This window comes from Salvia splendens, chromosome 19 (genome assembly GCF_004379255.2).
Source record: "Salvia splendens isolate huo1 chromosome 19, SspV2, whole genome shotgun sequence".
Classification (NCBI taxonomy): domain Eukaryota; kingdom Viridiplantae; phylum Streptophyta; class Magnoliopsida; order Lamiales; family Lamiaceae; genus Salvia; species Salvia splendens.
Window position 1 is genome coordinate 561,498 of NC_056050.1, and position 27,374 is coordinate 588,871.

At 38.1% G+C, this 27,374-nt stretch overlaps 2 protein-coding genes and 1 pseudogene across 4 annotated transcripts; 1 reads left to right on the forward strand and 2 right to left on the reverse strand.

Annotated features, from left to right (window-relative positions):
- Positions 1-321: 321 nt before the first annotated feature.
- On the forward strand, positions 322-7,170 carry LOC121780074 (annotated as a pseudogene).
- Positions 7,171-11,098: 3,928 nt separating this feature from the next.
- On the reverse strand, positions 11,099-12,972 carry LOC121779680 (transcription factor TCP23-like). Its single transcript, XM_042177051.1, has one exon. It carries the CDS (start codon positions 12,635-12,637, stop codon positions 11,399-11,401), a length of 1,239 nt encoding a protein of 412 aa, XP_042032985.1. The 5' UTR covers positions 12,638-12,972; the 3' UTR covers positions 11,099-11,398.
- Positions 12,973-17,640: 4,668 nt separating this feature from the next.
- On the reverse strand, positions 17,641-21,262 carry LOC121778234 (probable alkaline/neutral invertase D). Of its 3 annotated transcripts, none has more exons than XM_042175549.1 (5): positions 21,117-21,262; positions 19,768-20,213; positions 19,262-19,693; positions 18,602-19,160; positions 17,641-18,139 (listed from the first exon to the last, which is right to left on the reverse strand). In XM_042175549.1, exons 2-5 carry the CDS (start codon positions 20,176-20,178, stop codon positions 17,844-17,846), a joined length of 1,698 nt encoding a protein of 565 aa, XP_042031483.1. In that variant the 5' UTR covers positions 20,179-20,213; positions 21,117-21,262; the 3' UTR covers positions 17,641-17,843. The 3 variants fall into 3 exon arrangements, with proteins under 3 accessions (XP_042031483.1, XP_042031485.1, XP_042031484.1); XM_042175551.1 differs by lacking the exon at positions 21,117-21,262 and adding an exon at positions 20,973-20,993; XM_042175550.1 differs by lacking the exon at positions 21,117-21,262 and adding an exon at positions 20,718-20,838.
- Positions 21,263-27,374: the final 6,112 nt, after the last annotated feature.

Sequence of the window (27,374 nt, forward strand, 5' to 3'; positions counted from 1 at the left end):
TTTTGTGTTCGTGTCCGTGTCAGTACCATCGCACACCTTCCCAATAACAAAACCCAACGGCGACGACCGCTGCGGCAACGTCACCATCCAGTACCCCTTCGGCACGTCCCCCGAGTGCCACCGCGCATTCGACCCCCCAAGCTCTTCCTACTAAACAACTCCGCCGAAATTACCAAAATAGCCCTTGAAGGCCAGGTTTATAAAAAATATATTTTTTTTGTGATTTCAGTTTTCTTTTTACACTGATTGCGACAGTTATATTTAGGCCTGCAAATTTAATCCGCGGGTTTCGGGTATACCTGACCCACACCCAATACTCGAATGGTTTTGGGTAACCGAAACCCGAAATTATGGGTTCGGGTATGGGTTTGGGTAGTTAATGTTAGGATCTATCGAGTTTAGGGTACCCGACTAATACCCGATTAAAACCGATTATTATGTATTTGTGAATCTGTGATAAATATTTATGTTCTTACTTGTTATCTTTTGAAAATATATATTTATGCTTTCTCTATTTTATTTAGATGTTCATTTAATGTCTTAAAAAATTATTTTAATCTCTTTTATGTTTCAATTTATGCCAAACAAATTTTTATTTTAAAATTAAGTAGTGTCTATTTGTCTAATGTCTATAATATATTTATATATAGTCATAGAATCATAATCTAGAAAAAACAAAAACATCATAAATTTAGAATTGAAGTTTAGACTTTTAATAATAGTCAATAAATAGTAGTATTATGTTATTTTTAATAATGTCTATTCTCATCACAATATAATTTATATAAAAGAATAAATTTGAAATATAATAACTTCAGGTTTATGGGTACCCGATTAGTTGGATTCGGGTACCCGCATCAGGTATTAGGGTACCTGAATTCACATACGGGTCGGGTATTGTGTATGATATTTTTGAGATTTCGGGTTCGGATTTTTCGGGTTTGGGTATCCGAATTTACAGGCCTAGTTATATTTATTTATATTTCAATTGCCAATTACATGTGACGCTCCTCCACCCCATCGCCCAGAGCTGCTACAACACCAGCGGCGGCGAGATCGCCGCCTCCGCGCAGCCGCTGACCCTCCCGCCGGGGCTGACGGTGAACGACACGGCGAACAAGCTCACGATCGTCGGGTGCGACACGATCGCCTTCATCTACGGGAAGCGCCTCGACCGGAGCTTCATGACGGGTTGCACCGCGATGTGCGACGCGGCGGGGGATCTGGAGGAGGGGCTCTGCGCGGGGGCGGGGTGCTTCCAGGCGGCGATCCCGGGCGGCGTCTGGGCGGCGGAGATCGAGCTCGGGAGCTTCTTGAATTACACGTTCGTGTCGGATTTTGATAGGTGCGGCTATGCGTTCCTCGTGGAGGAGTCTGGGTTTAATTTTTTGGAGCGGAATTTGGTGGATTTGGAGGGGGTGGATAAGGTGCCGGTGGTGGTGGATTGGGTGGCCCGGAACGGGAGCTGCGAGGCGACGAGGGGAGGCGGCGGGTATGCGTGTTTGAGTGGGAATTCGAGGTGTGTTAGCATTGGAAATAATGGAGATGGGTATAGGTGTGTTTGTGAGGAAGGGTATGAAGGGAATGCTTATCTTGTTGATGGATGCCAAGGTATGGAAATGATCGGGTTTTAACTCTAGACCTTTCTAATACCTATCTGTTATGTGGTATGTGGTAGGACGTCGAAACATTTTAATATCTTTAAATGAGATTTGAACTCTAGACCTCTCTAATATCTATTTGTTACATGTTGTCGAAATGTTTAGTATCGGGTGCGATACGAAAAATTAAAATGATTGATGTATTGGGTAGATAAAATGATTAATAAAATAATGGTGAGTAGAGAAAATAGTGAATATCATAGAAAGAATTTGTTGGTGAGGACTATATACTCTAAATTTTGAGTTTAAAGAGGGTAATATATTGTGAAGTATGGTTATAAGTGAGGTGAATAATAGAATTTAATTGTACCCTAATTCTTTTCACTAGAAATATACAAATTACAACTATATACTATGTGTCTACATAGAAGTTGTTTCTACTTACGGCATTAGCAGTGGGGCACCCTAAGGCGCGCCACGTCATCAGTTTTATCCTCCTACCTCCCCACCTGTAGTGGGGCGCCCTATGGCGCGCCACATCATCATTTTATTGTTTTGTTTAATTAATTTAAATGTTTTCAAATAACAAGTAACGAGTAAATAAAAAACGTCTAAATAATAAATGGCGACACATTAATAAAAAAAAGTTACACCATTCAACATACAAAAAAAACAACTAAGTCGGTGCAATTCCCAACTTCCGACGCAGCTCATCGATTAATGCCCAGAGATATTCGGCTTCGTCGGGGTCGGTACACTTCTTGAGGGCCTTGTGCGTCTGCAATAACGTCCTCGCCATCGACGCTGTTGCCAACGACTCAAACGCGGTGGCCGTCTGGGTCGGGAGCGTTTCCGGGAACGAAGATGGGTTTGCAGCGGTCGAGGATGAGATCGCGGCCGCCTTCCCCTTGGCCTTCGCAGCCTTGACGCCGGGCGGACGCCGGGAGGACACCGGTGTGCCGGAACTCCCTTCATCCACGTACGTCCAGTTGAGGTCAACCGGGTGATTGTCGTTGCCGCTGCCACTGCTCGTGTAATCACCAGCTTCGGTTGTCTTCGTCCTCTTCGGCGCACCAGTGTGCAGAATTCCACCTTGGAACTTCTGCTTGTCCCTCAAGAGCGCCCAGATGGCCTCGTGCTTGAAGTCGACGTACATCGACCGGTACGACAACAGCGCTTTAGCGGGCACGTCGCTCAAGCTCTCGCCGCTCCCCTGTGCCCGCGTGAACTTCTCGAACTCCGCCGCGTACAAGTTCACTTGCTTCTTCACTTGATCCCAGTGCTTGCGGAGTTGCTCACGTTTGCGCTTGTACGCGGTCGGCTGCTTGGCCTCATTGTAGAGGCCGGCGATGCGCTCCCAGTACGCGCCCTGCCTCTAGTTGTTCGCGAAAATCGGGTCTTCCGATATATCTACCCAACACCGGGCCAAAATAAGGGTTTCGTCGTCGGTGTAGTTCGTACGGCCGGGGGTGTACTCATCGTAATTTCCGGGAGGCGGCAGCAACTTCTGCGCCCGCTGCCGGTTCCGCTTCTTTTTGGCTGGGGAGGAAGCGGTCGCGGCGAGTTCGGGATCGGCCGCTGCGGCGTCACGGCGGGAGGGAGCGCTTGGTCGGTTTGGAGACGGCTCCATGTTAGACAACCCGTACGATTCCGTACTGAAATCGGGATCGGGTGTCGGCGTCGAACGAACGATATTCGCCGGGTTCTGTACCCGGCCAACGCGCCTCTCCGCTAAACATAAGACTATTGGACTTGAATCCATTTCGTAGTAATTATGTAAATGTAATAAGTTTCGAAAGTGAAATCGTGAAATGAAATTACAAATGAACTCTATTTATAAAAAAACGAAACCGCGTGCCATCGTCCGAGTCGATCGTCCGCATAGCCCTCAGTGGGCCGGACGATGGCCTATCGTCCGCGGCCATCGTCCGCGTAGGCCGCAATGGGGCGGACGATGGGCATCGACCGCGCTATACTCCGCGCCCTTAGTATAGTGCGTGACGATCGTCCGCGGCCTATGTCACGCACTCGCAATGGGCGGACGATGGCGGGCGCGGACGATGCGCGCCATCGGGCGTGCCATCATCCGCCCCATTGCGGATGGCCTTACATATTTTCCCAAAAATTTTTGTAGATATTGATGAATGTGCAAATAATGTTCTAAACGTTTGCATGGAGAAAGCAAGCTGCACCAATACAATAGGAAATTATACATTCTCTTGTCCCAAGGGATACTCCGGCAATGGAAGAGGTCCAAATGGTTGTATAGGTAAGATTTGGGCACACATGTATATTTTTTTCCTCGTGTTTAAATTCTCGAACTTTGATCTAATTTGTAATTTCGATCTTGTTTTAAAACATAAGTATTTATTTTCCTAACTTCCAATGTTATTGTCGTTCAAGAGATGATGACTGTCGACGTGCAATACTTACTACTGATGATAACACATTTAAAGGAGCAATTTCCAACAATTATTGTTACACACCAGTAAGTGTTGGATGTCGACACGCATGCCAAAACATTTCTCACCTCGAAATTGTTAATTAAAATTCCAACTTTAATTGCAAAATGTTGAAGTAGTAGTTACTGCTTTGGTTTCCATGTTTTAAAATTCAGATCAATATTACAAAATACTACATAAGAGCATCCACAACGGTGGACGGACGGCGTCCGTCCGTGCCGCTAGCAAGGACGAGCTCCGCCGCCGCTGCGCTCTTGCCGCTGGCACGGACGTGCTCTTACGCCGTCCTTCCGTGCCGCTAGCAAGGACGAGCTCCGCCGCCGCTGCGCTCTTGTCGTTGGCACGGACGTGCTCTTAGCTAAGAGCACGAGGCGTCGACGTGGCATGCTCTGATTGGCCAGTTGATTTATCATTTTTTAATTATTTTTTAAAAAAATTGAAAAAATCTGAAAATTTAAAAATTAATAAAAAAAATATTTCCCACTTCCTAATAAAATATATCCATTTTTTCCACACTCTTAATTTATTTTTTCATTATTTTTACCCCAAAATTCATACTTTCATCTATAAATAGTCTCATTTCAAACACAAAAAAATGACAATATACCAAACAACTCTCTCAATCTCAAATTTTAGGATTTTAATTATGTAATTTTTAATTTTTAGGAGTCTAATTATGTAATTTTCAGTATTTTAATTATGTCGTTTTTATTTTATTTGTCATTTGTAATATTATTTAGGTTTTTAATGAATTTTAATATTATGGAAATGTTTTTGTTTAATTGAATTTTAAATTGAATTGTGCTCGTTCTTGCGGAAGAGCACATCTGTGGGTGTTGTGCTCTTGCCAGAGAGCAGGCAGAAAAAGTGGGTCCGGGCCCACAACCGTGCTCGTTGGCAAGAGCACGGTTGTGGATGCTCTAATGACATTAAAATTCTGTTTTGTGTTTAAATGAAAAATACTTTCTCCTACTCTATTAAACATTCTATTTCGAAATAATGATGCGATAATTTACATGTTAATTTTGCAGATATTGACGAATGTAAAGATTCTAGTTTAAACAATTGTATGAAAAAAGAGTATTGCATAAAATACACTAGGTAATTATACGTGTTCTTGTCCCGATGGATACTCCGGCAACAGAAGAGGTAGAAGTGGATGCACCATCAAGGATAACAAGCTTCCCTATATCTTAATCGGTACGAGTCTCTTCGTTCGCAAAAAAATTGTTACTGTACAATTTACTTTTTCGTCCGTCGACAGAAAATTTGTCACTTCCACTAATACTACCACTTCGCGCACTACGCATCATTTTATTAAAATTCGTCACGTCTAAAACATGTCAACTTTTTGTTCATTCACTCCAAACTACAATCCAAATTCATATTAATTTCACCAGAAAATCATGTGTTACAATTTACTTTTTCGTCCGTCCACAGAAAATTTGTCACTTCCACTAATACTACCATTTCGCGCACCACACACCATTTTATTAAAATCCGTCGCGTCTGAAATGTGTCAAATTTTCATTCGTTCACTTCTGACTGCAATGCAAATTCTTATTTGATTTAGTACAAAATCATCAAAAATCCTCACAATAAAATGGTATTTATTGGAACATCAATCTTGATTTATCTTTTATATCACAATTTAAACAGGAATTTCATGTGGCATAACAACTCTCCTAATCGCCTCCATCTTCTTCTACATGGAGCTCAAGCGCAGATCATCCAAAGCAAAGAAACACAGATTCTTCCTCAGCAACGGCGGCTTTCTCTTACAGCAAAAGCTCTCCGCCCGCGAAAGATCCCCCGACGCAGTCAAGATCTTCCCCTTCTCCGAGCTCCACGCCGCCACCGCTGGCTTCAGCGCCGGCATGATCGTCGGCCAAGGCGGCTTCTGCACCGTCTTCAAAGGCACCCTCTCCGACAAAACCCCCGTCGCCGTTAAAAAATCCAAGTGGACCCCACGGAAATCGAGCAGTTCATCAACGAGGTTTTCGTCCTCTCTCAGATCAACCACCGCAACATCGTCCGCCTCCTCGGCTGCTGCCTCGAGACCGAGTCCCCCCTCCTTGTCTATGAGTTCGTCGTCAACAGCACCCTCTCCTCCCACCTCCACAAAAAAAACAGAAACAGACACGGCCCCAGGCTGCCCTGGGGCGCGCGCCTGAGGATCGCAGCAGAAACTGCAAGGGCGTTGGCGTACCTGCACTCTGCAGCTTCTGCTGCGATCATCCACAGGGATGTCAAGTCAGACAATATATTACTGGATGAGAATCTGACGGCAAAGGTCTCGGATTTTGGAGCCTCGAGGCTCGTGCCTGCGGACATCGCGCAGCTTTCGACGATGGTGCAGGGGACGTTCGAGTATTTGGACCCGGAGTACATGCAGACGAGCCAGCTGACTGAGAAGAGCGACGTGTACAGCTTCGGAAAGGTCCTGCTCGAGCTTCTGACGAGCAGGAAGGCCGTGAGCTTCGACGCGGCCGAGGAGGAGAGGAACCTAGCTAGCTACTTTTTAAACATGATGAGGGAGAATAGGTTGGGTGAGGTGGTGGATGGGAGTGTTTGGGGAGATGGGAATATGGAGAAGGTTTGGAGAATTGGGAGGCTTGCAAAAGAGTGTTTGAATGTGAAGGGAGAGAATAGGCCAAGTATGAAGGAAATGGCAATGGAATTGGAAGGGATGATGATGGTGGGAGGGAAGCATTTGTGGAGTAGAGATGAAGGTGTAGTTGATGATGAGAAGGTGGGATTGTTGTTTGATGAGGAAGGATTGATCAATGTGGTTGATTGTAATGGTGGAGAAAATGGAAAGATTTGTGATGGATTTGATAATAGTTAGTTGATGGAGGAAGATGATTCTTACTTTATCGGTAGAGAAAATATGTGTGAAAAAAGGTAATAACATGCGTGTCACTCTTATATATTTATATTGTAATGAAATACGAGTGAAAATAATTCTTTGAATTTTTGGGGTGAGTTCCCTAGTTTCCAAAAAAGTGTGAATAAGATAGAAATGAGAAATGACTCGAGACTCGTTGTCTATATTGTCCTCATGTACGGTTAATATTATCGTCAGATGTCAAGAGTTGCAACTAAAATCGTTGAGAGCTTCTAACTCTTCACCACCAACTGTCGAATTAGTTACTCGGATGCCACAATTTTATTTGATTAATAACCATTCGTTTGACTATCAAAAATACGGGCACACTTCAAACGATTTGCAGGACTAGATCAAACGATGCAAGGATATTACGCAACAAACAAGTGTTCTTATGTTGTGTTAGGAATCTGATCATAGTCGCGAGCCAAATGGACTGAGCACCATTAGGCTCGAGCTTGCCTTGTTTACTATCAAATTGAGCTCCAAACGAGCTTTTTTCGAGCCAAATCTCAAATTGCTCGCAAGTAGCTCTGTAATTTACAGCCCGACCTATGCCTATGGTGTGACCGTGCGGGATGGAGGTTCGATACATATTCCAATGGTGGCATAGAAGTTCAAAAAGATGGAATTTTTTTAGTTACAACATATAACTAAACTACTCATTATACTATCATCCTCTTGACAATCTATGTATGTGGTGAAATCTAGATACTACTCCATTATTTATATAGTGCTTTGAAAATCTTACTACTCATGAATCATGTGGCTTGTTGAATATTTTTGTAGTACTAATGATTTGTTATTACATGTATATGTATATATTATCATTCCCCAAAAGATTGGTATTCCATACAACTAAGTGATGTCTTGCTGGATGTACTGTTGCACAGACATTACTTTTTGTAAAAAAAAAGTTCTGTACAAGAATATTGATGCCCTGTAATAAGATGCTCCAGCTGTACACACACACATACATAAATATACATATGTTTGCATATTTTATTCTTGGAACTAATTTATTTATACTCCCCCGTCCGCGAATATGAGTCTCATTTGTTTCCGACACGAGTTTTAAGAAAAGTAGGTAGAAGAAAGTTAGTGAAATAGGGGTCTCACTTGTATATATTAGGTTTAAATGATATGTGAGTGGAATTAGTTAGTGGAATGTGGAGCCTCTTTACCATTTATAGTAATTATGGACCGAGACACTTATTCGCGGACGGACCAAAATAGAAAAACGGGACTCCTATTCGCGGATGAGGGAGTATTTGGGTGTGACATATCCAATCCAACCACATCTTGCCTGTAATTATCAGTACATACAATTTCTATCCATGTTTCATTAAGTTCTTATGATTTAATATAGATTTGAGAATCTTCTAATAACTTCCTTTGTAGGGATTAAAAAATGGCACTGAACTTCTTTCATTGACAAGTTTTTGGAATGAAGTTGTTAGAATCCCAAGATTAATTAGTTATGTGGATTACTTCTGACCTATAACTGGATATATTATATAGATACATATGAAAGGTAATATTTCATGTAGTTTCATATTTTCAATATATAAACCGTACTCCTTCGTCCGTTATTAAACGTATTATTTTGTTATTATAAGATGTCTTTCATTACATTGTCATATTTGACTTCAACTATATTTGGTAAAAAAATCTCATATTCCGCTAACTCGTTTTATTTATATTCATTATAAAATTTATATAAAAATGAAACTAAATTTTTGATTAACTTTTTCCACTCAAATCTGTGTTAATTCCAAATGGACAATTAATCATTGACGAAAAAAATAGCTAATAAAAGCTCAAGATTATTTATCTTGAACCAATTTTAGCATGTGATTAGATCTACGAAGATTCTAGAATTAGACATACGATATATAAATTTCACGTTGTGCATTGCACTGGCAGATTCAATTAAGAATAAGAGGGTACCATTGTATCCCCAAAATATGGAAGTAGCTTAGTGATATATGCATCACCCTTCCACAGCACTGACCTGGGATCGATCCCTCCAAAGCACGTTTTTGGCCTCAGACACATTTCTGTCTATTTAGACATATTTTAATTGTTTAAACTTTAAACATAATCATTTATTAATTGTTTGCTCATTTACTTCATATAGTTTCTAATTATTTGATCAAATATAGCTATATAGTTGAATATAATTTAGACATATTTTAATTCTCAGGCGCATTTCTGTCTATTTAGACATATTTTAATTGTTTAAACTTTAAACATAATCATTTATTAACTGTTTGCCCATTTACTTCATATAGTTTCTAATTATTTGATCAAATATAGCTATATACTTGAATATAATCTTTATTGTATTTATAATCACTATTATGCTCATACTTGAGATTATATAGAAAATATGATGCATTGTATTTTTAGTTTAAATATTTTCAACTTTCTATAAGCTAATATAAATTCTTTGTTATATAAATATCTAAAAAAACTTATAATTTAATACTGAAATTTTTCAAGTAATAGCCCTAAAAATAATTATTTTTATTTAATGGAATGACTTGATAGAAAAATTGACATAGCCGAAAAAATATCGATTCAATTTTATATTTTCAAGTGAATATAATTATTTATCGCACCCCCAATATGAAATTTCTGGATCCGCCACTGGTGCATTGTCTCGAATATTTAATTAACTCGAACCATTTATGGCCGGTAACGAGTACATAGATGCTACATCCAGTGAAATAAGACGCACAATGTATATATTACACGGGGTGCAGTGTATCGAATACGTGATCATAGCCACTAAGGAGTGGAAAAAAAGGAAAGGTGAAAGGGATCCAATGAAAGTTGAAGGAGATTGGTGGTTATAGTAAAAAGAATCAAATGGAATAGAAAAAGTAGTAGCATGCTTTTCTGAAATTAGGCTGTGAGAAAGAGAGACAAAATAAGGTGACTCTGATTCCTTCTTTAATTCCAATCCTTTATTGCAAACGATTTTTTTTCATGTGCAGCTGTTACCATAGTTTCATGTATCACATCCTTTCTATTATTGAAGTCTTAATTTGTTGTATTTCATGTTTTGTGTTTAAATCTTGGCTTGTGAGAAAGACTTCTATCTACTTGCATGATTTGGAGAATTGTAAATTATTTAGGTCATTAAGTAGATAGTCGTCGACTTCGCAAGATATAGATGGTACAGTGATTATCGCTGGTAATGAATGTCGATCGAAGACCAGAAGTGAACACTATATCTCATAAGATTATCATGAAGGCAAAGCTGATGCACCGTGGTTTCAGTGACATATCCAAAAACTGAATTTAATGGATTGTTTTCGGCCCTCATGGTCCGGTATACGACTTTATATCGTAGAAGAACAAAGTAAATTAGTAAATCAAAAGACAAGGATTCCATTTAAAATCTCTCCAATAATATCTCACTATATTGTGAACACAAGGTGACAATTAAAGAAATTTTAGTGACATTTGGAGAGATAAAAGAGAGAGAGGATAGTGCATATAATAGTAACAATACAATCAATTATTGGAATAGATTTCAATTTCGAATCAATCAATTAAAATCACGTAATAGCGACATGCTACATGAGGCAAATATTATATTATTGCGTCCATTTTTCGTTATCTTCTCATCCCACTTTAGTAAATAACCATGCCGTTTTCTAGAGATCTTTTTGTTCAAATAATTCTTTATTTATTTCATACACTATTATAATAGTATGAGAAAAATATTGTACGCAATCCTTCTTTCTTTTCATTTATAAAGAGAAATTCGTGATGCTACAATGAAAGCTACCTGTAAATATGTTGTAAGAATCATTCCTATAAAAAAAACACTACTCTTTCATTTTTATCCATAATAATTTAAATTGCATTTTTTGTCATACAATATTCTAATAATTTATTTTATTATCTTTCTTTTCTTTTATTAATTTTACATTAAAATTGAGAGGAGAATAGAGAGTGTCGGCATGAATGGTATCAACAATTTTAGATAAGTTAATCAATAATATCTCAAGAAATTAAAAAAGTCAAAGCAATTATAGCAACCAGACTTACACATTTCTCCAATCAGAAAAATCATACCTTGATTGCTCACCAAATGAATAAGTACTGTCACACATTAAATAAAACTAAGCACAAATTTCAAAACCTATCAGGTTTTTCTGCACTGAAATATTTACTTCTAAAAATATAAAAATCATACACAAATCCCACAATTTTCTATTTTGAAACCAACATACTCAAATTTGTTGCTCCACAAAATGCAATGTTACCTAATTTAAGTACTCAAAAAGCCAATAATTAAATATATGCACACAAATATTAATCATTTTTTTACCCTAACCTATGATAAAAAATTGAGAAGGTAAAAAAAATACTACCAAGCAAGGAGAAATACAGAAATGGTGGTGCAAACTCTTCAAGAATTTTTATTGTAATTATTGTGAATCTTTTGCCGTTTCGTCGTCCTCGCCGCTGTCGCTTTGTTGCAGTTGACTCTGGTGGTGCTGATGGTGGTGGTGATCCAAATTCATGCCGAGATCAATTCCGTTATGGTTGTTGTTGTTGTTATTATTATACGCGTTTATGGACGCAAGCATTCCCATATTAGTCTCGGTCACGCCTAGGCCCAGTTGATGAACCGGCGGTTGTTGTTGTTGTTGCTGCAAAACCATCGACCCAAGTTGAACCGGGCTGAACCGGCCGGCTCCTTGGAACTCGAAGCCGCCTATCCTCTGCGCCGAGGCTGACGGTGCCTTGTACTGCCACTCTTGCTGCCCGGCTGCCGTCGCGGCGGCGCTCCCGGTAACCGGGAGCATCCAGAAGGCGTTCCCGACATTGGCGGCGGCAGGGGCCACCGCCCACATGGCGGGAGCCTGGATGTAGCTCGACGGCTGCAACGAACCGGGTTTATGCTCCTGACCCGGTTCTTGATCGTGGCCGCCGGCTCTCCCCGGTTTAGGGGAGGTAGCGCCACTGGCGTCTTCCCTAAACCGTTTCTTGAGGTAATTCTCATCCGGCTCCTGGCCGAAATGGGTGCCGGCTGCGAGCTGGTGGTGGAAACCGAGCATGCCGGCGGCGCCGCCGAGGAAGAGTGGCGCGGACTTCGACGGCGGGGCGGCGAAGGTGGCGCCGCTGCTGCGCATCGAGACGTTGAGCGTCGAGAAGTTGGCGGGGATGGTGCCGGTCCCTGTGGCGGCGATGATGGCCGGCTCGGCCTGGTGGAGGAGCCACTCGATGGTCTCGCCGTCCGACTTGTGGCCCAGCTCCCGGGTGAGCTGGAAGACGCGAGCGGCGCAAAGGGCAGGCATCCTTATGCGCCGCCCGCGGCCGTCCACTTTGGTGTGGCGGTCCTTGGACGGTTTCTTGGCAACCAGTTTATTATTATTATTATTACTGGTCGCCAAGCCGCCACTGCTGCTGTTGGTATTGTTGTCGTTGCTATTAGGAATTGCGACGAGAGCAGTAGTGGGAGCGGCGGAAGAAGCAGAAGAGGGAGAGTGGGATAAGTTTCTTGGTTGTTGGAGAGAGATGGAGCCCATCAATGGACCATGGGGTGGGGCTGAACCGGGTTCGGTTTGACTTTGGAGGTGGAGGTGGAGGTGGCGGCGGTGATCGGCGGAGTTGGAATTGTTATTGGGTGCTTGATTTTTGGGGTGTGGCTCCATAAATTCCATTTTTTGGGGAGAGAGAAAACAGGTTTTTCAAGAAAACATGGCTCCAATCATGGAAGCCGTTGAAGAATGCACAGAGAGAAGGATGCAGATTTTGATGAGAGGCAACTGAACAAGTGGAAGAAATTGGTGGAGCTATTTCTCTCTTTTATTTTCCACCAATTTCTCTCTTTTATTTTATCTTATTTTATTTCTCTGCTTCTCCTTCCTTTGTGAATGGTGATTGACTGGTGTCTTTGGAGAGAGAAAGAGAAGCACAAAAAGGATGAATAAATGAGAGCAGAAGAGGAGCCCAGCCGTGGGTCATTCATCACAGACACACTGCATATTAGCTGGCTAAGCTTGCGCCTTCCTTTTCCATTTATATTAAGTATATTTACAATACTGAAACTATTACTTCATGGGGTCAAATCCAATTAAATTGGTAGTATAATATTTTAGAGATTACTTTCGTTCAAATTATGAAGTATTTTTAATTTATTGAAAATGAATATATAAATACTAAAGGGCAAAATTGGTGCGGCTCATTTTATGATTTTGGTCATATATTTTATCTTTTGAATTTTTTGTCCTGTACATTTCAAATCGGATCACAATTGGTCACAATTCCGTTAATATTTAAAAGATAAAGTTTATGACCAATTGTGATTCGTTTTGAAATGTACAGGACCAAAAAATTCAAAAGATAAAGTTTAGGAACAAAATCATAAAATGTGCATATGTTCAGGACCAATTTTGACATTTACTCTATATTAAACTAGTATTCTCTCTGTCTCAAGAAAGTTGAGTGGCTTCATTTCTTGCACTCGTTTTGAAAAAATCGTAATAATTAGTTATAGTGAATAAATAGTAAAGTAAAATCGAGAATAACGTAGATAAGAGTCTTCTCTATATTATTTTCGATTTTACTTTACTATTTATCCACTCTAACTATTTTTATGATTTTTTAAAAATGAATGCAAAAAATGAAGCGACTCAACTTTCTTAGGACATATGGAATAGTATTAAGTTTAGCTAAATTATATTCTCTCATCTCAAAAGAGTAGTATTTTGTCATTTTTGTTTGTCCAACAATAAGAGTTTTATTTCATTTTTACCATAAATAATAAATAGATTCCACGTTTCACCAACATTCTCTCGTTCCATTTAAGTATGCTGATTTTTTCAATTTAATTTGAATAAAATCTTAACAACTAAATTGGAGTATTATTACATGTGTTTCTCGATTGGTGATCATTACTGGGAAAATTCAAAATTTCACACTCTGTAGATCAGAAATTGACACTTTGTCTCGTTGCTTTTAAAATAATTGTCGCATGGAGAAATGCAAACGCATTACAAGTTTAAATACTGATTATTATTAATATACTATTAATGTTTAATAAAATTGTATTCAATCTCCAAATTAAATGTCAATTAATTAAGCCTTATGTTTAGTTACAAATGAAGAGCTCTTCATATCAATGTTATAGTAAAATTTAAAATTCAAGTCAGCCAAGCCCAACATTTAAGAGAAATTTCGGAATATGGGTTTAAATTCGCTGATCTTTCGAGATAAGGGATTCGATTCGCTTACCTTTCGAAATATGGGTCCAAGACATGCGAATTTTTCGGAATAAGGGTTTTACACCTTTTTATATTTATTCTCTTCATTTTTCTTATTATTTCCCTTCCAATAATTATAGATTTACTAAACTATCCTTTAACCCATCTCTCAAAAATTTCATTTTACCTCTCCGTGTTACTAGATTTTCTGGAAACTAGCCCGGATTAATCAAGTTCACTGGTCTAAATGAAGAAAGGAATAGATTGTTCAAATTCCAAATGGTACTGCTTAATGTGAACAAGTTGTATTTTATATTCCATCACAACCCTTTCTTTTCTCAATCAACTTAAAAATCAGTTTACAATGTTACATAGTATTGACAATTGATGAAATACCATATGACTCTAATGTTGTTAATGTTAATGCAGCTTAACGTCGGTATATTTTATATGACCATTTACTGGATATTGATAGGAATTCATGCTTCTTAATTATGCGTAGTGAATCATCACTCTCTCGTGAGAATTTGAGAGAGAAGATTGACTTTTAAGAGTGGAGCGCAAATAGTTTGGAGGGAGGTAAAATGAAATTTTTGAGAGATGGTTAAAGGATAGTTTAGTAAATCTATAATTATTGAAAGGGAAATAATAAGAAAAATGAAGAGAATAAATATAAAAAGGTGTAAAACCTTTATTCCGAAAAATTCGCATGTCTCGGACCCATATGTCGAAAGGTAAGCGAATTGAATCCCGTATCTCGAAAGGTCAGCGAATTTAAACCCATATTCCGAAATTTCTCAACATTTAATTCGTAAAGCAAAGGGCTTTCTTGGCTGTCATAAAATCGAAGATCAAGGAGATGTATCCAACAAATTTGAAAGAAGTTCGAATATCAAATGAAATACAATATTTTGGTTTCAAGACTAATTTGCTAAATATACTTTTTATTGGAATTTTCAAAATTTGTTTGTGATATTAGAAATATTTTGTCGTGTTTCTTTTCTAATATATTATATAAAAAGAAAAGGGATGCGATTATCATGTTAATAATTGTATGATGAGAAGGCGGCTAAAGATATTCGAAGGAGTGAAGGTTGGAAAATAGACTATGAAAAAATTATGAAGATTAGGAGACATTCTCAACCCAAAGTTTAGGCTAAAGTCTTTGTCTAGCTTTTGTTGCTTTCATTTATATATTTTTTTAATCCAACAAATGTTACTTATTAGATTAGGATGACTGATTTTCTATGTTCATTCATTAATTATTGTATATTAAAAGATGTGATAAGGACCAATCCGATATGTTTGATTTTCAATATGCTATTATGATTGCTCTTATTATTGTTGTTATAACAAAATAAAATTGCTCTTACTATACAACGACAATTAAAGAGATTGTTAGCTAGGATATTGGCATATGGACACAATCATTATGGAATTAAAAAATTTAAATCTTATTAAAAAACTTAATAAAGTGTACAATAATTTGTGTATATACCCACACTTTTTTTTGTAAAGATGCATACCTTTCTAATGTTTTTTGTGTACATTAGAAATTGTTATACTTACAATATACAATAAGGGTTTTTGTATTTTGTTAATGATTAATAGTGCTATAAAATGTCCTTCGCTTTAATTTTCCATTAAAAAACCCTTAATTTTCAGCATTTTTCATAAAATATTTCGAATCGTTCATTTTCTATACAAAAACCCTCAAACTCTCGGCATTTTTCATAAATTGCTCCAAATCTTCGATATAATATAAAATTTGGTGACAGAAAGTTAACTCATTTTTTTAAGGCAGATCGATTCGTCATATATAAAATGATTGAACTCCATATAAAAGCGAACTCGGAAAAAATATGATGGTTTCAAACTCAAAGGAGATAGAAAGATAGAGAAGTGGCAAGTTATACTAATAAATATACATCTATCAAAAATCAAAAAGTAGATATGAAAAAATTGAATTTGAAAGTGATGTGTGTATTCTAGTTGAAATGAGAGAGATGAAGATGGAGCAATGAAGGTGACAAATCATAAGTTTGAATAAATGAGTCCATTTCTTTCTGGCAAAAAGCTAAGGTTGGCCAACTCAGCCAAACGCATTGCAACAAAATCAACATCTCATCCCTACCCCTATCCCCACCTAACTCCCACTTTTATTTTTATTTTTTCTTATGTATTTTATTAAACAAAAATCTTTAGTGTCCCAATTATTTTTGAGAAATTTCGGAATATGGGTTTAAATTCGCTGACCTTTCGAGATAAGGGATTCAATTCGCTTACCTTTCAAAATATGGGTCTGAGACATGCGAATTTTTCGGAATAAGGGTTTTACACCTTTTTATATTTATTCTCTTCATTTTTCTTATTATTTCCCTTTCAATAATTATAGAATTACTAAACTATCCTTTAATCCATCTCTAAAAAATTTCATTTTACCAACCTCCAAGCGATTTGCGCTCCACTCTTAAAAGTCAATCTTCTCTCTCAAATTATGCGGTTTTGTGTTTGAAGCCTTTTTTTCGTTTTCTAATTTTGATGTATTTGATCTGTTCATGTAATTTTATTAGTTCTTGTAATTGATCTGTTTGTGTAATTCTAATAAAACAGAGGCAGCAAAACCAATTAGGAAGAATGATCTGCAATTTTCCAATGAGAAGTAGGAGAAATTCAGAGGTTTAATATCAAATTTGAAGCGCATGATTAATAGAATTAATAGGATGAAATTAGTTCATTTTTTTCTGCAATTCTTAACTTTTATATATATTGTTATGGACATTTGAAGAATCATTCATTCCTTATTTTTGTATCAGCGGAGGCGGAGTGAACGTGAGAATTTGAGAGAAGATTGACTTTAAAGAGTGGAGCGCAAATCGTTTGGAGGGAGGTAAAATGAAATTTTTTAGAGATGAGTTAAATGATAGTTTAGTAAATCTATAATTATTGGAAGGGAAATAATAAGAAAAATGAAGAGAATAAATATAAAAAGGTGTAAAACCCTTATTCCGAAAAAATCGCATGTCTCGGATCCATATTTCGAAAGGTAAGCGAATTGAATCCCTTATCTCGAAAGGTCAGCGAATTTAAACCCATATTCCGAAATTTCTCTTTATTTTTATTTTATTTGAGGTGGGGTCATATTTTATTCTATTTCCGCATTCTATATTCCATCAATTTTTTTGTGTCTCAACTATTTATAAGAGACTATGGTCTTTCTTAAATGATTTACATTGTCATGTCGTTAGATTAAGAAAGAGGAAACTTCATATTAATTCTATTGCTAACTAAATTAATTTCAAACTATGTTAACTAAATTAATTTCAAACTTTATTGTAACCATCATTAAGATATGAACACAAAGAGACTTTAAAAGCATTCAAATTTCAAGCAAGATATTGACTGCAAATACATCAAATGCAAAAACAAACAAACCCTTTTTCAATAACACAAAGCACATATAAATCAAATTGTCTTCTTTTATTTGGAAAATCAAGGGAAGAGATTAAAAGTCTTGCTAAACACTAATTTACACCCAAATCATGAAACCAAACCTACAAATAAGGAGAGAGAAATCGCCAAAGAATCATAGTTCCGATTTCAACGAAGCAAAACGGCGTCTCTCGTCTCTCTAACTTGAACTCGAACACGCTGCACCCTTCGATCAGCAGGTCCACGACGAGGATCTCTTGAGCACGGGCTTCATCTGCTTGTCCTCTTCGAGCGAGATCATGCCCAAGTGCGAGGGGTCCTCGAGCATCATCTTTGCCACAAGGTATCCGGCAATGGACCATGTCTGGTATTTTCTTGCTTGCTTCCCAATGTATCTTCCTAGCTTCCCGTCATAGTACTCGGGCCAGCTATCCTTCAGCAAGCGGCTCTCTGCAAGGTCGATTGCTCGTCTCGCGATTTGTGGGCGTCCAGTTTTGATGCACGCAGCTGTTAGCAACCATAGAAGCACTGCTCCAAATATGCAAATGAAAGAGTTTAGCAAAAACATGTAAGAGTGTTGAGTGAATGGATCTGGACATGTTTGCGTTTTATCGAACAGGGAGTCTCGTGTCAGACTACTGTACAACGGGATAAAGATTCGGGTCCAAACACTAACAAACCCTTTCGACTCAGGATATCTACATAACTACCGAAGGTTGTTCAAGCGACTAATTCTTGCGTTGAAAACAAAGAGATTGCTCGAGCTCTCGTTTCAATCTAATAATCAACACTCGACACGCCCTTGATGTTAACAAAAGATCTCAAAGTGTTATAAAAGCCTTGATGTGCGAAACATTTCTATAAGCTAGTGCAAACAACATAGTATGAGGCGTACTAATATCGATCTTCTTAACTACTAAAGGGATATAAAACATGGATTGCAAGAGATCTAAGAATAAGTAGCGAATAGAGAGAGGAACGTCGACTAACCTGGCCAAGAACCTCCGTTGTGATAGCTCCATCTCGTGTTCTTTGGATCACATCCGGTCACAATGCGCCACTCGTGGCTCTCAATAGCCGGATAACATATCTTCAAGGGCATCTCTCCGACAAGCTCCTCCCATCTCTCCTCGAAGAGGTCCATAATTGCGGAAGCTTGTTCGGGGGTGGCAAGGGAGGACAGTATAGCAACGCAATTGCCGAGAGCGAACCATCTAAAATCCATCCTCGCAGGGCTAACATTTCCGATGAAGTAACCACCGCGAGTTGGCATGAAGTCGAACACCCAGTCGGGGATCGAATCAGGAATCACATTGAACTTGTTGACAGCAGTGTGAGAGTATTCCTCGGTTTTGTACCGGTATATGTCGTTCAGTTGTTGAAAATCGAGCCAGAAGTAGCTCCTCATGTGGTAACTCAAGGCGTGGAGACGCTTCACTATTCTCTCAATGAACTCCTTGCCTTCTGCGTCGTGCTTCAACATGGCTAGAGCAGCTCGCAGTGCCATAAAGAAGAGTGATTGGATCTCGATCGGGTAGCCATAGATTCCCTGCCAAAATTCAAGATTCGAAATTGATATAAGCATGAATATACATCACAAACAAGCACGCTAGATTTCGTCTATAGCAAGGGAGTTGTAAGATATCTCACCATTCTACGATCAATCATCGAGCAACCGTCAGCACACAGCAATGTCGGGAATGTATCAAAGCCTTCGGACAGACACAGTGCCAGGATAAGCCTCATCCCCTTCTGGCACTCAGGTGTCTCAGCCAGAGAGAGGTCTCCAGTCGACTTTGTGTATGCACGGAGTAGAATGATCCACCAGAATCCGGAATCAATCGGAGCCACTCTTCCAATAGCACTTTCACCGAAATCTGCCACAATAGTGTCAGTTCTGCGAACAGGGTCGTGAAGCACTTTGAAACTAGCCGGCATAGCGCCCTCGCCAAGCTTGAACCGGTCGATTCTCTTCTCCCATCCTTGAAGTTGAAGCGTCTTTAACAAGAAGTTCTTCACTATATCTGGCTCCCCGTTCATCAAGAAGGCCAACGCACTCGGCACAAAATCACGAACAAACACCTGCAGCAATCAACAATTACATATATAAAAAAGATAGTAATGTTTAAGCTGCAAAGATATGCAATTGTCAGCACCTGATCGTAATTCAAGACCTCCTCGGAAGCGTGATCATAAGCAGCAATAGTGCCAACTGGCTGGCCACGAAAGTGCACCAACGAGCGCCTGAGGGCTTCCCAAGCATCAGCAACCATTGGATGTGGCTCGAACGAGTTCCTAGCAGACGAGGCAGGGGTGTCCAACGCTGACCGCCCTGGGGAGTAAGCACTCTCGTAGTGATCCAGACCTCGAGACAGACCAACTGATAGCTCACTCAATGACCTCTCATCGAACGACCTCTGCCTCTCAATGTTCAATCTAGGCCTCTCAAGTAGCTTCGAGAGATCATAATCATCCATCTCGGAAATCGAGCAGTGGGAGCTCACATTCTTGAGCCCCGACTCCACTCCTCCCTTTCCCCCATCAAGAAGAACCTTGACACAATCCATAATAAACTACGACTTCCGGACACAAATGCTACTCTCTGTATCACCAAGAATTACTAACTATCAGTGAAAAATGAGATATAAAAACACAAGGACACAATACAAAACATTTGCACTTAAAAATTAAAACTAAATATATAAAACAAAACAAAACAAATATCGTTAAACGTAGAATGATGCTCACATAAAGTATGTAGCGTAATATATTATCTCTATATATAATATGCTTATCAAGATATATATTGTCTAAATTAGAATAAAACACACTGAGACTAACTGTAATGCAGAAAATGATTAAATTAAATCGAAAATATCAAACTCCACAAGAAATGAAAGAATAAATAGGATCCAATAAAATGAGTACGGCACAAGAAATTAACTAATTACCAAAACAAACACGATCTTATTCAAGAAATGTATAAAACAGAATTAACAAGAAGATATTTTCCATATAACCAAAATTCTTATCCATACTTCCATCTAATCCACATCCTTATCCACAAAATAAATAAAACTAGCAAGTAACATAGAAAGGAAATTACAGCTTAAATTCGGAAAATTGGCAAGAAATCAATATCTACAGCTTGCAAAGATATAAAGAATATGAAAAAAGCAAGAAAATATTTTCAAAAATAAGATTAGTAATTAAGAATTAAGAAAAATTGCATCTTTACTACTCTGACTGTCCCCCCAAATCGCGGGACACTGAAAGAGACGGCAAAATATATTATTATGAAGTGAAAATGTGTAAAGATTGAATCTTTATGCAAAGACAAGAAAGAGAGAAGCCACATTACAGAAATTGGAGATGAGATCCACTGAAAAACAGCTGAAATTTTGAGAAAATCGAAAAAAATGGAAACGAAAGATGAGTTTGGTCAACAATTAGTAGATCTAAATCTCTCTCGTTAGAGATCAAGAGAAAGAGAGAGAGAGCTGACCTTGGAGATATATGTGTTGAGAAATGGAAGGAAATTAAATAGGTGGAATAATCCGGCGGGAGAGGCGGCCGGCGGCGGAGGGAGAGAGAGAGGATGGAAAAATTGGAGAAGAGAGGAAAAAGAGATCATGGTGGGTGAGGTTTAATTTATAGAGGCAAACCAACCAACCAACCATAGATAGAGATAGGAAATTGTATTTAATGATATAGTAATAGTAATAATTCTTTTTTTGTAATTTACAGGTGTTTTGCCGGTTTGTGTAGTAATTTTGTTGACCAAAAGTTTGTGGCTCGTGGCTTACCTAACTCCAAAACGAGGGATTAGGATTTGAGTAATGTTGGGTACAAAGATGTGTTTGTGATATGTTTTTAATATGGATCTTGATTTAGGGCATCAATAACCCCGGCCCGGTTTCAGGTCTCAAGTTCCCTACACGTCATCATTCCTCTACAGTTGGGCCCAGGCCCCAACTGCTCTAACCCTGCAGGCCACAACCCGGGCCGCAACTAATAAATAAAACTATTCACAACGTCAACATATTTAACTCGTAAATGCAATTCGTTGAACAATTGAAACCGAAAAAATGCACTATTCATTAGAAATTAACATTACATTTCATAGACGAAGCAAATTAAAAATACTAGAAACCCGGGCCACAACTACTACTTCTTCATTTGGACGCGAAGGTAGGTGATCATCTCACGGTGCAACTCGAGATCGAACTCCGACATCGTCGAGGTATCCCTCGATGTCAACTCCGTCAGCTGGCTCATCCGCCATATAATACTCATCTCCGACAAAGAGTCGGGCATCTTATCCAGAGACGGATTGAACGGCGGTGGCACCATGGCGGAGTTGCTCGCAGTTGCCTTCCCCTTTGCTTTCCTCTTTGCCACCTTTGTTCCCATCGGGCGGCTCTGAATGCTAGGAGAGGAGCGAAGACGTCGTCGTCCGTCACGTTGAGGTCGATCGCCAGACCTCCTTCGCTAGAAGAGTAGTTTCCGGAGGCGGAAACTTTGGTCTCTTCGCCGCCCCAGTTGCCGTCGGCTCGGCACCGCTGGTGTACTTCGGGCTCTTCTCGACGAGCTTCCAAACATCGAAGTACTTGAAGGCCTTCTTCCCGTCAGCGAAGAACGCCTCCTTCGCCTTCTCGACGAGGTCCGCCTCGCTGTGCCCACTCGGCTACATCCGGGCTACGTTGGCCCACTTTCCATTCCACTTGCTCATATCCGCCTGGACCCGACCCCAATGCTTGCGCAGCTTCACGTAGCTACGCTCGATCGACCCTTTAGGACGCTCAGCGTTATACTTCTCAGCAATCCGCTCCCAGAAAACCTTGCCGGACTGCTGGTTGCCGATGATAGGATCCTCGGCGACGTCGATGTAGTTCCTCGCAAGCCACATTGTCTCTTGCGGACTGTACTTCTTTGGCCCATCCTCCTCGCTGACCTTGCCCTTGCCCCGCCCTTCAGCGGGCTCCATCTCACTGATCTCGAACTCTTCGATGTTGAACGGCGATGTTACGTCGACGTTGCTACCGACTCCCGGACTAGGCGTCGGCTGCGATGGTGGCGACGCCGGAATGTACCAATTGTTCGAGTTAACGAACTCGTCCATCCGACGTTCATCGCTGTTGAACCACTCCATTGACGCCGAAACAAAGGGTATAATAGAGGATTGAAATGGATAATGCACATAAGAATGATGGACGATAGTCTCGTATTTATAGACACAATCGAAAAAAAAATTTGGGGACTTGCGGCCCGGCTCGAAGATCATGCAACGCTGGGCCGGGACTCGCGGGATGCGGCTCGTGACGCGTTAACGCCGGCCAGGCCGGGCCGCGGGACTGTCACGAGCCGCAAATGCGGCCCCGAGACCGGCCTGGGCCATGACTCGCCTCCATCCAACGCTTGGGACGGGCCGGGACTCGCGATTTGCGGCCCGGCCCGACACGTTATTGATGCTCTTAGTGATAGTTATTTTATGTTTTAACATTGGTTATTATTGACGTGTGAATTATAATGAGTTTTGGATTCGAATATTGACTCGACTCATGTTGAAATGATTTTATATACGACTCTTTTTATTAGAGATAATACGTGTGCGTAAAGAGTAAAATAAGATGAGTGTCGGGTTAAGAGTGAGTGAGTGGGTGACAATATATTTTTTATACCTAATTTATAAGTTTAATTTATTACAATTATCAAAATTTATCCAGATTTCTAAAATGTGCAAAAATAAAACGTTGATCATGTTTGAAAAAGTGTCACATAAGATTTGACATATCAACATGTAATTAGTTTATACTCCTTTGATTCATGAATATGAGTTTCACTTGTATATATTAGTTTTAAATGATACTTATATGAGTAGAATGAGTTGATGGAATATAGAGTCTTTTCACCATAAATGGTAATTATAAACTGGGACTCCTATTCACGGATGAACCAAAATGGAAAAATGGAACTCCTATTCACATACAGATAGAGTAATACTCCCCTCGTCCCATAATAGATGACATACTTGGGAATTGTTGAGGGGTTGTTGTTTTGTGTGAGGAAGAACTTTTACTAAAAAAATAAATGTGACATTTTTTGTAGGACAAATTAAAAATGAAAGTGTGATATCTACTATGGGACGGATGAAGCAGTAAATAAATGTTACTTTTTCCAATGTAATAATAGGATTAATTGCAAATTAAATTACTCTCTTAAACTCGATTTGCAATTCCAATGCCACTTAAAAAAACATACCTAACATTTTAGTTTGTTGCAAAACCATAATCAACCCTCTAAATTCGACCAATCCCCTTAATTCAAGACATCCACTACCCCCAAGTCCATCAAATCAAAAAAAAATCTTTCATTTCTCGAACCAAACGATCGAGCCATGGAAACGACCAAATCGAAAGGCCGGATGGCTACCGGCTCTTCCGGTGAAGCCAGTTGAGAAAACAATGCTAGCAAAGAATGAGAAAAAAACGAAGGGATGTCAGTACCTTTTCATAGGGCTGGCAATTTTCGACACGACACGATAATCCGACACGAATCCGCACGAAATTATTGGGTTGGGGTCAAGTCTTATTGGATTCGTGTCCTTATCGGGTTGACCCATTAAGAACCCGATAATTTCGGGTTGGGTTCGGGTCGGATGCGGGTCGGATACGGGTAACCCATTAAGAAATAATATTATTATTTTTATTATTATTTTAAAAAATATATATTACTTTAATGTTTTAATTTCTTATAAATTAGGTTTAAATAGTATAAAACGAATTTTAATTGTGTAAATTAGGTTAAAAATTAAGGTTTAATCGTGTAATATTAGGTTTTAATCGTGTAATATCAGGTTCGGGTTGTTATCGTGTCGTGTCAACCCATATTATATCGTCTCGGGTGCGGGTCGTGTTCGGATTTGAAGGTAGCAGGTCGGGTTCGTGTTCGGATTTACAGTTTCCTTAACAGGTCGGGTTCAGGTTAGGCCTTATTGGGTTGGGTCATTATCAGGTTGACCCGATAACGACCCAATCCGCACGACTTGCCAGCCCTACCTTTTCATTTCGGGCAACTGATGCCTTTGTTAATTCATAAATATATTCACACCTACTAAATCTCTCGTGAGATTCGTCAAAATCCTAAATATAAAAGTTGTGGTAATTTTTTTTGGTTTAATTGTTGATAATTATATACATATTCCGGGTGCTAGTAATTGGCGCGAGATTATCGGAGATTGAGTAGGGTAGTGTTCGGTTGAGTAGATAAAATAGTATTAAGATATAATCTAGGATTGGGTTGTAAGATTATCTTAGTTATAGAGGGTTAATCATGACTAATTATCCCATGATTATGAGATTGAATCTCATGGACCAAACACACTACATATTTAATTTTGGGATACAATTTTACAAACTGAACACCTCTAGGAATATCACCTTTGTCGTAACGAAAATTTCTTCTGCTCGTTGGATTTTTGTTGGCTATGTTGGGCATGTTTTCTTACTTTGTCTCTGTGTTGTCCTTTAGTTGGAGTGCTTCGTAACCTTGTTGCTTCAAGTATTTTTGCTTTTTTTTCCTCTATATTGCTCACTACTTATTGATAATTTGAATATTTTGCAGTAATAGTAAAAAAAATTAAATACCTATAATAAGGTATGACTAATTTTATGTACTTTTTCTTAAGTAAGTATTAGGTCGAATTAATCTAATCAAACAAAACATAATACTTCATTCGTCCCTAATTAATTGATACTAATTTTCTTTTTTATTCGTCTCCTATTAATTGACTCACTTATTTTTTACTACTTTTGGTATGAACTACATATTCTACTAACTAATTTCATTCACATTATATTATAAAATGAATATATAAAAATAGGATTCACGTTCCACAATTTTTTTTAATTTATTTTCTGCTATATATATTTCTTAAAACTCGTACTAAGTCAAATAGTATTAGTTAATAGGGGATGGAGGGAGTATTACTGTCACATTTAATCTATCGATCTGAATACTTAGTATATGGAGTAATATTTTATAATAATGTTACAAATCTCTATACAAATTCTTAGAATATTAGTAGTAAACTACTAGTAGTATTATTTAATTTTTTTGACTAAAGTTTGTCAGCTGTTAAATAATGTTGTAATTGTAATTGTTATATTATAAAACCGATGTGTATATTACAAATTAAGATAAATTAAAGCAAAATATTTTCACAGATATTTCAACTTTTTAAGATGATTACGATCCATATATAATTTCAGTAATTTATTCGACTATTCCAAAGCTTTAGGCAATATTGCCGACATCCAACAACTGATGTAACGATTAAAACTTGATTCTCAATCCAAACTAGAGCAACCATATTTTTATTGTGATGATTAAAGCAAAAAAAATATATATATAGGAAAAGGAAAATAATAAGCCTAGTGTTGTTAGGTGGAAATGGAAAAAAATAAACTAATTTCATAAATTAAAACATAAAATCCCTGACGTTTTATGGAGCACGACATTACGAGTTGTAACATGTGGATGATTAAATTATTGCTTTTTGTGAAATATATTATAGGTAGAGACGGTAGTGATAATGACTGGGGAACAATTTTTGACTAAACATAATTAATTAAGGACAATAATATTGATTACAGTAAATAACACGTGAATAATATTAGTATTATATAATTGATCTAGATACCAAAAATAATTAATACCGTTAAGATAGATTATTGGAGTTCTCATGTTTTTATAATTTTACATATAAATGTAGAGTTACTTGACAAGAAAATTTGATTGGTCTACATATAACTTGCTCAAATAAAATTAAGAGATGAATTATCACATAATTTGTTTGCATTAATTATGAGGTGGAGTAGGTTTCAATAATATTTGTGCAACATCGTGCTTCACGAGTTGTACGTCACATCATTTATAAGTATGTTCAGAAAGTGGACCACAATGAACCCTAGTGAAGTGGGCATCTTAATTTTAATTTATTATTTGTAATTTTATTTATATGATTGAGAAGAATAAAATTAAAATAACAGTCATTGTCATGCTATGTGGACCTCTTCTGATTTCAGAAATATAAATTATAAAATTAATTGTTTTAAATTAATTTTATTTTATGTACAAGTTAATGCAGATACGCCATACTTCACATGAGAAATATAGATTGCATCGAAATCGAATGAAAAAGGTTATATTTTGTGGGGCAATTTTGCATATTTATTCTTGTTTCCTAGTGTAAATTAAAACAAAACAATTTCGTGATCTATGATGGGGGTGAATTTAATCTAAAATAAATCCATGTGGGTTTTCCAAACAATGAAATTATCCACGCGTAATTATGTACATATATAATGTTTATTTGCTTGTAATTTCACTACTTTCGGCAAATTTTAAATTTACATATCAATTATAAAATATACGCAATAATTATTGAACTTGTAAAATGGAGTAATCTGATTTTGCAATTGATTAAGAGATCCAGAGAATATTAAGTAATTGTTGTGTCAATATTTATCTCACATAACATATATAATTAGACGCATATACATAATGTTGTATTACAAAGATCGATAAGTGAAAATGTGAAATTTACATTAACTAATTAGGATAAATATTTGTCAAAATCTTAATTAGATGCAACATTATATCAAATCGAAAGTTTATTAATTAGCATGTTGGTTTTAGAAAAAATTACCTTTATGTAATTAGGAGAATTTACATATAGTATATAATTAACAATTTATAGTCT

Coding starts and splice junctions, on each gene's coding strand:
- LOC121779680 (XM_042177051.1), bottom strand. CDS start 12,637: ATGGAATTTATGGAGCCACACCCCAAAAATCAAGCACCCAATAACAAT.
- LOC121778234 (XM_042175549.1), bottom strand. CDS start 20,178: ATGGATTGTGTCAAGGTTCTTCTTGATGGGGGAAAGGGAGGAGTGGAG. Junction 19,161..19,261: donor CGATGATTGATCGTAGAATG/GTGAGATATCTT, acceptor GAATTTTGGCAG/GGAATCTATGGCTACCCGAT. Junction 18,140..18,601: donor CAACGGAGGTTCTTGGCCAG/GTTAGTCGACGT, acceptor TATTTGGAGCAG/TGCTTCTATGGTTGCTAACA.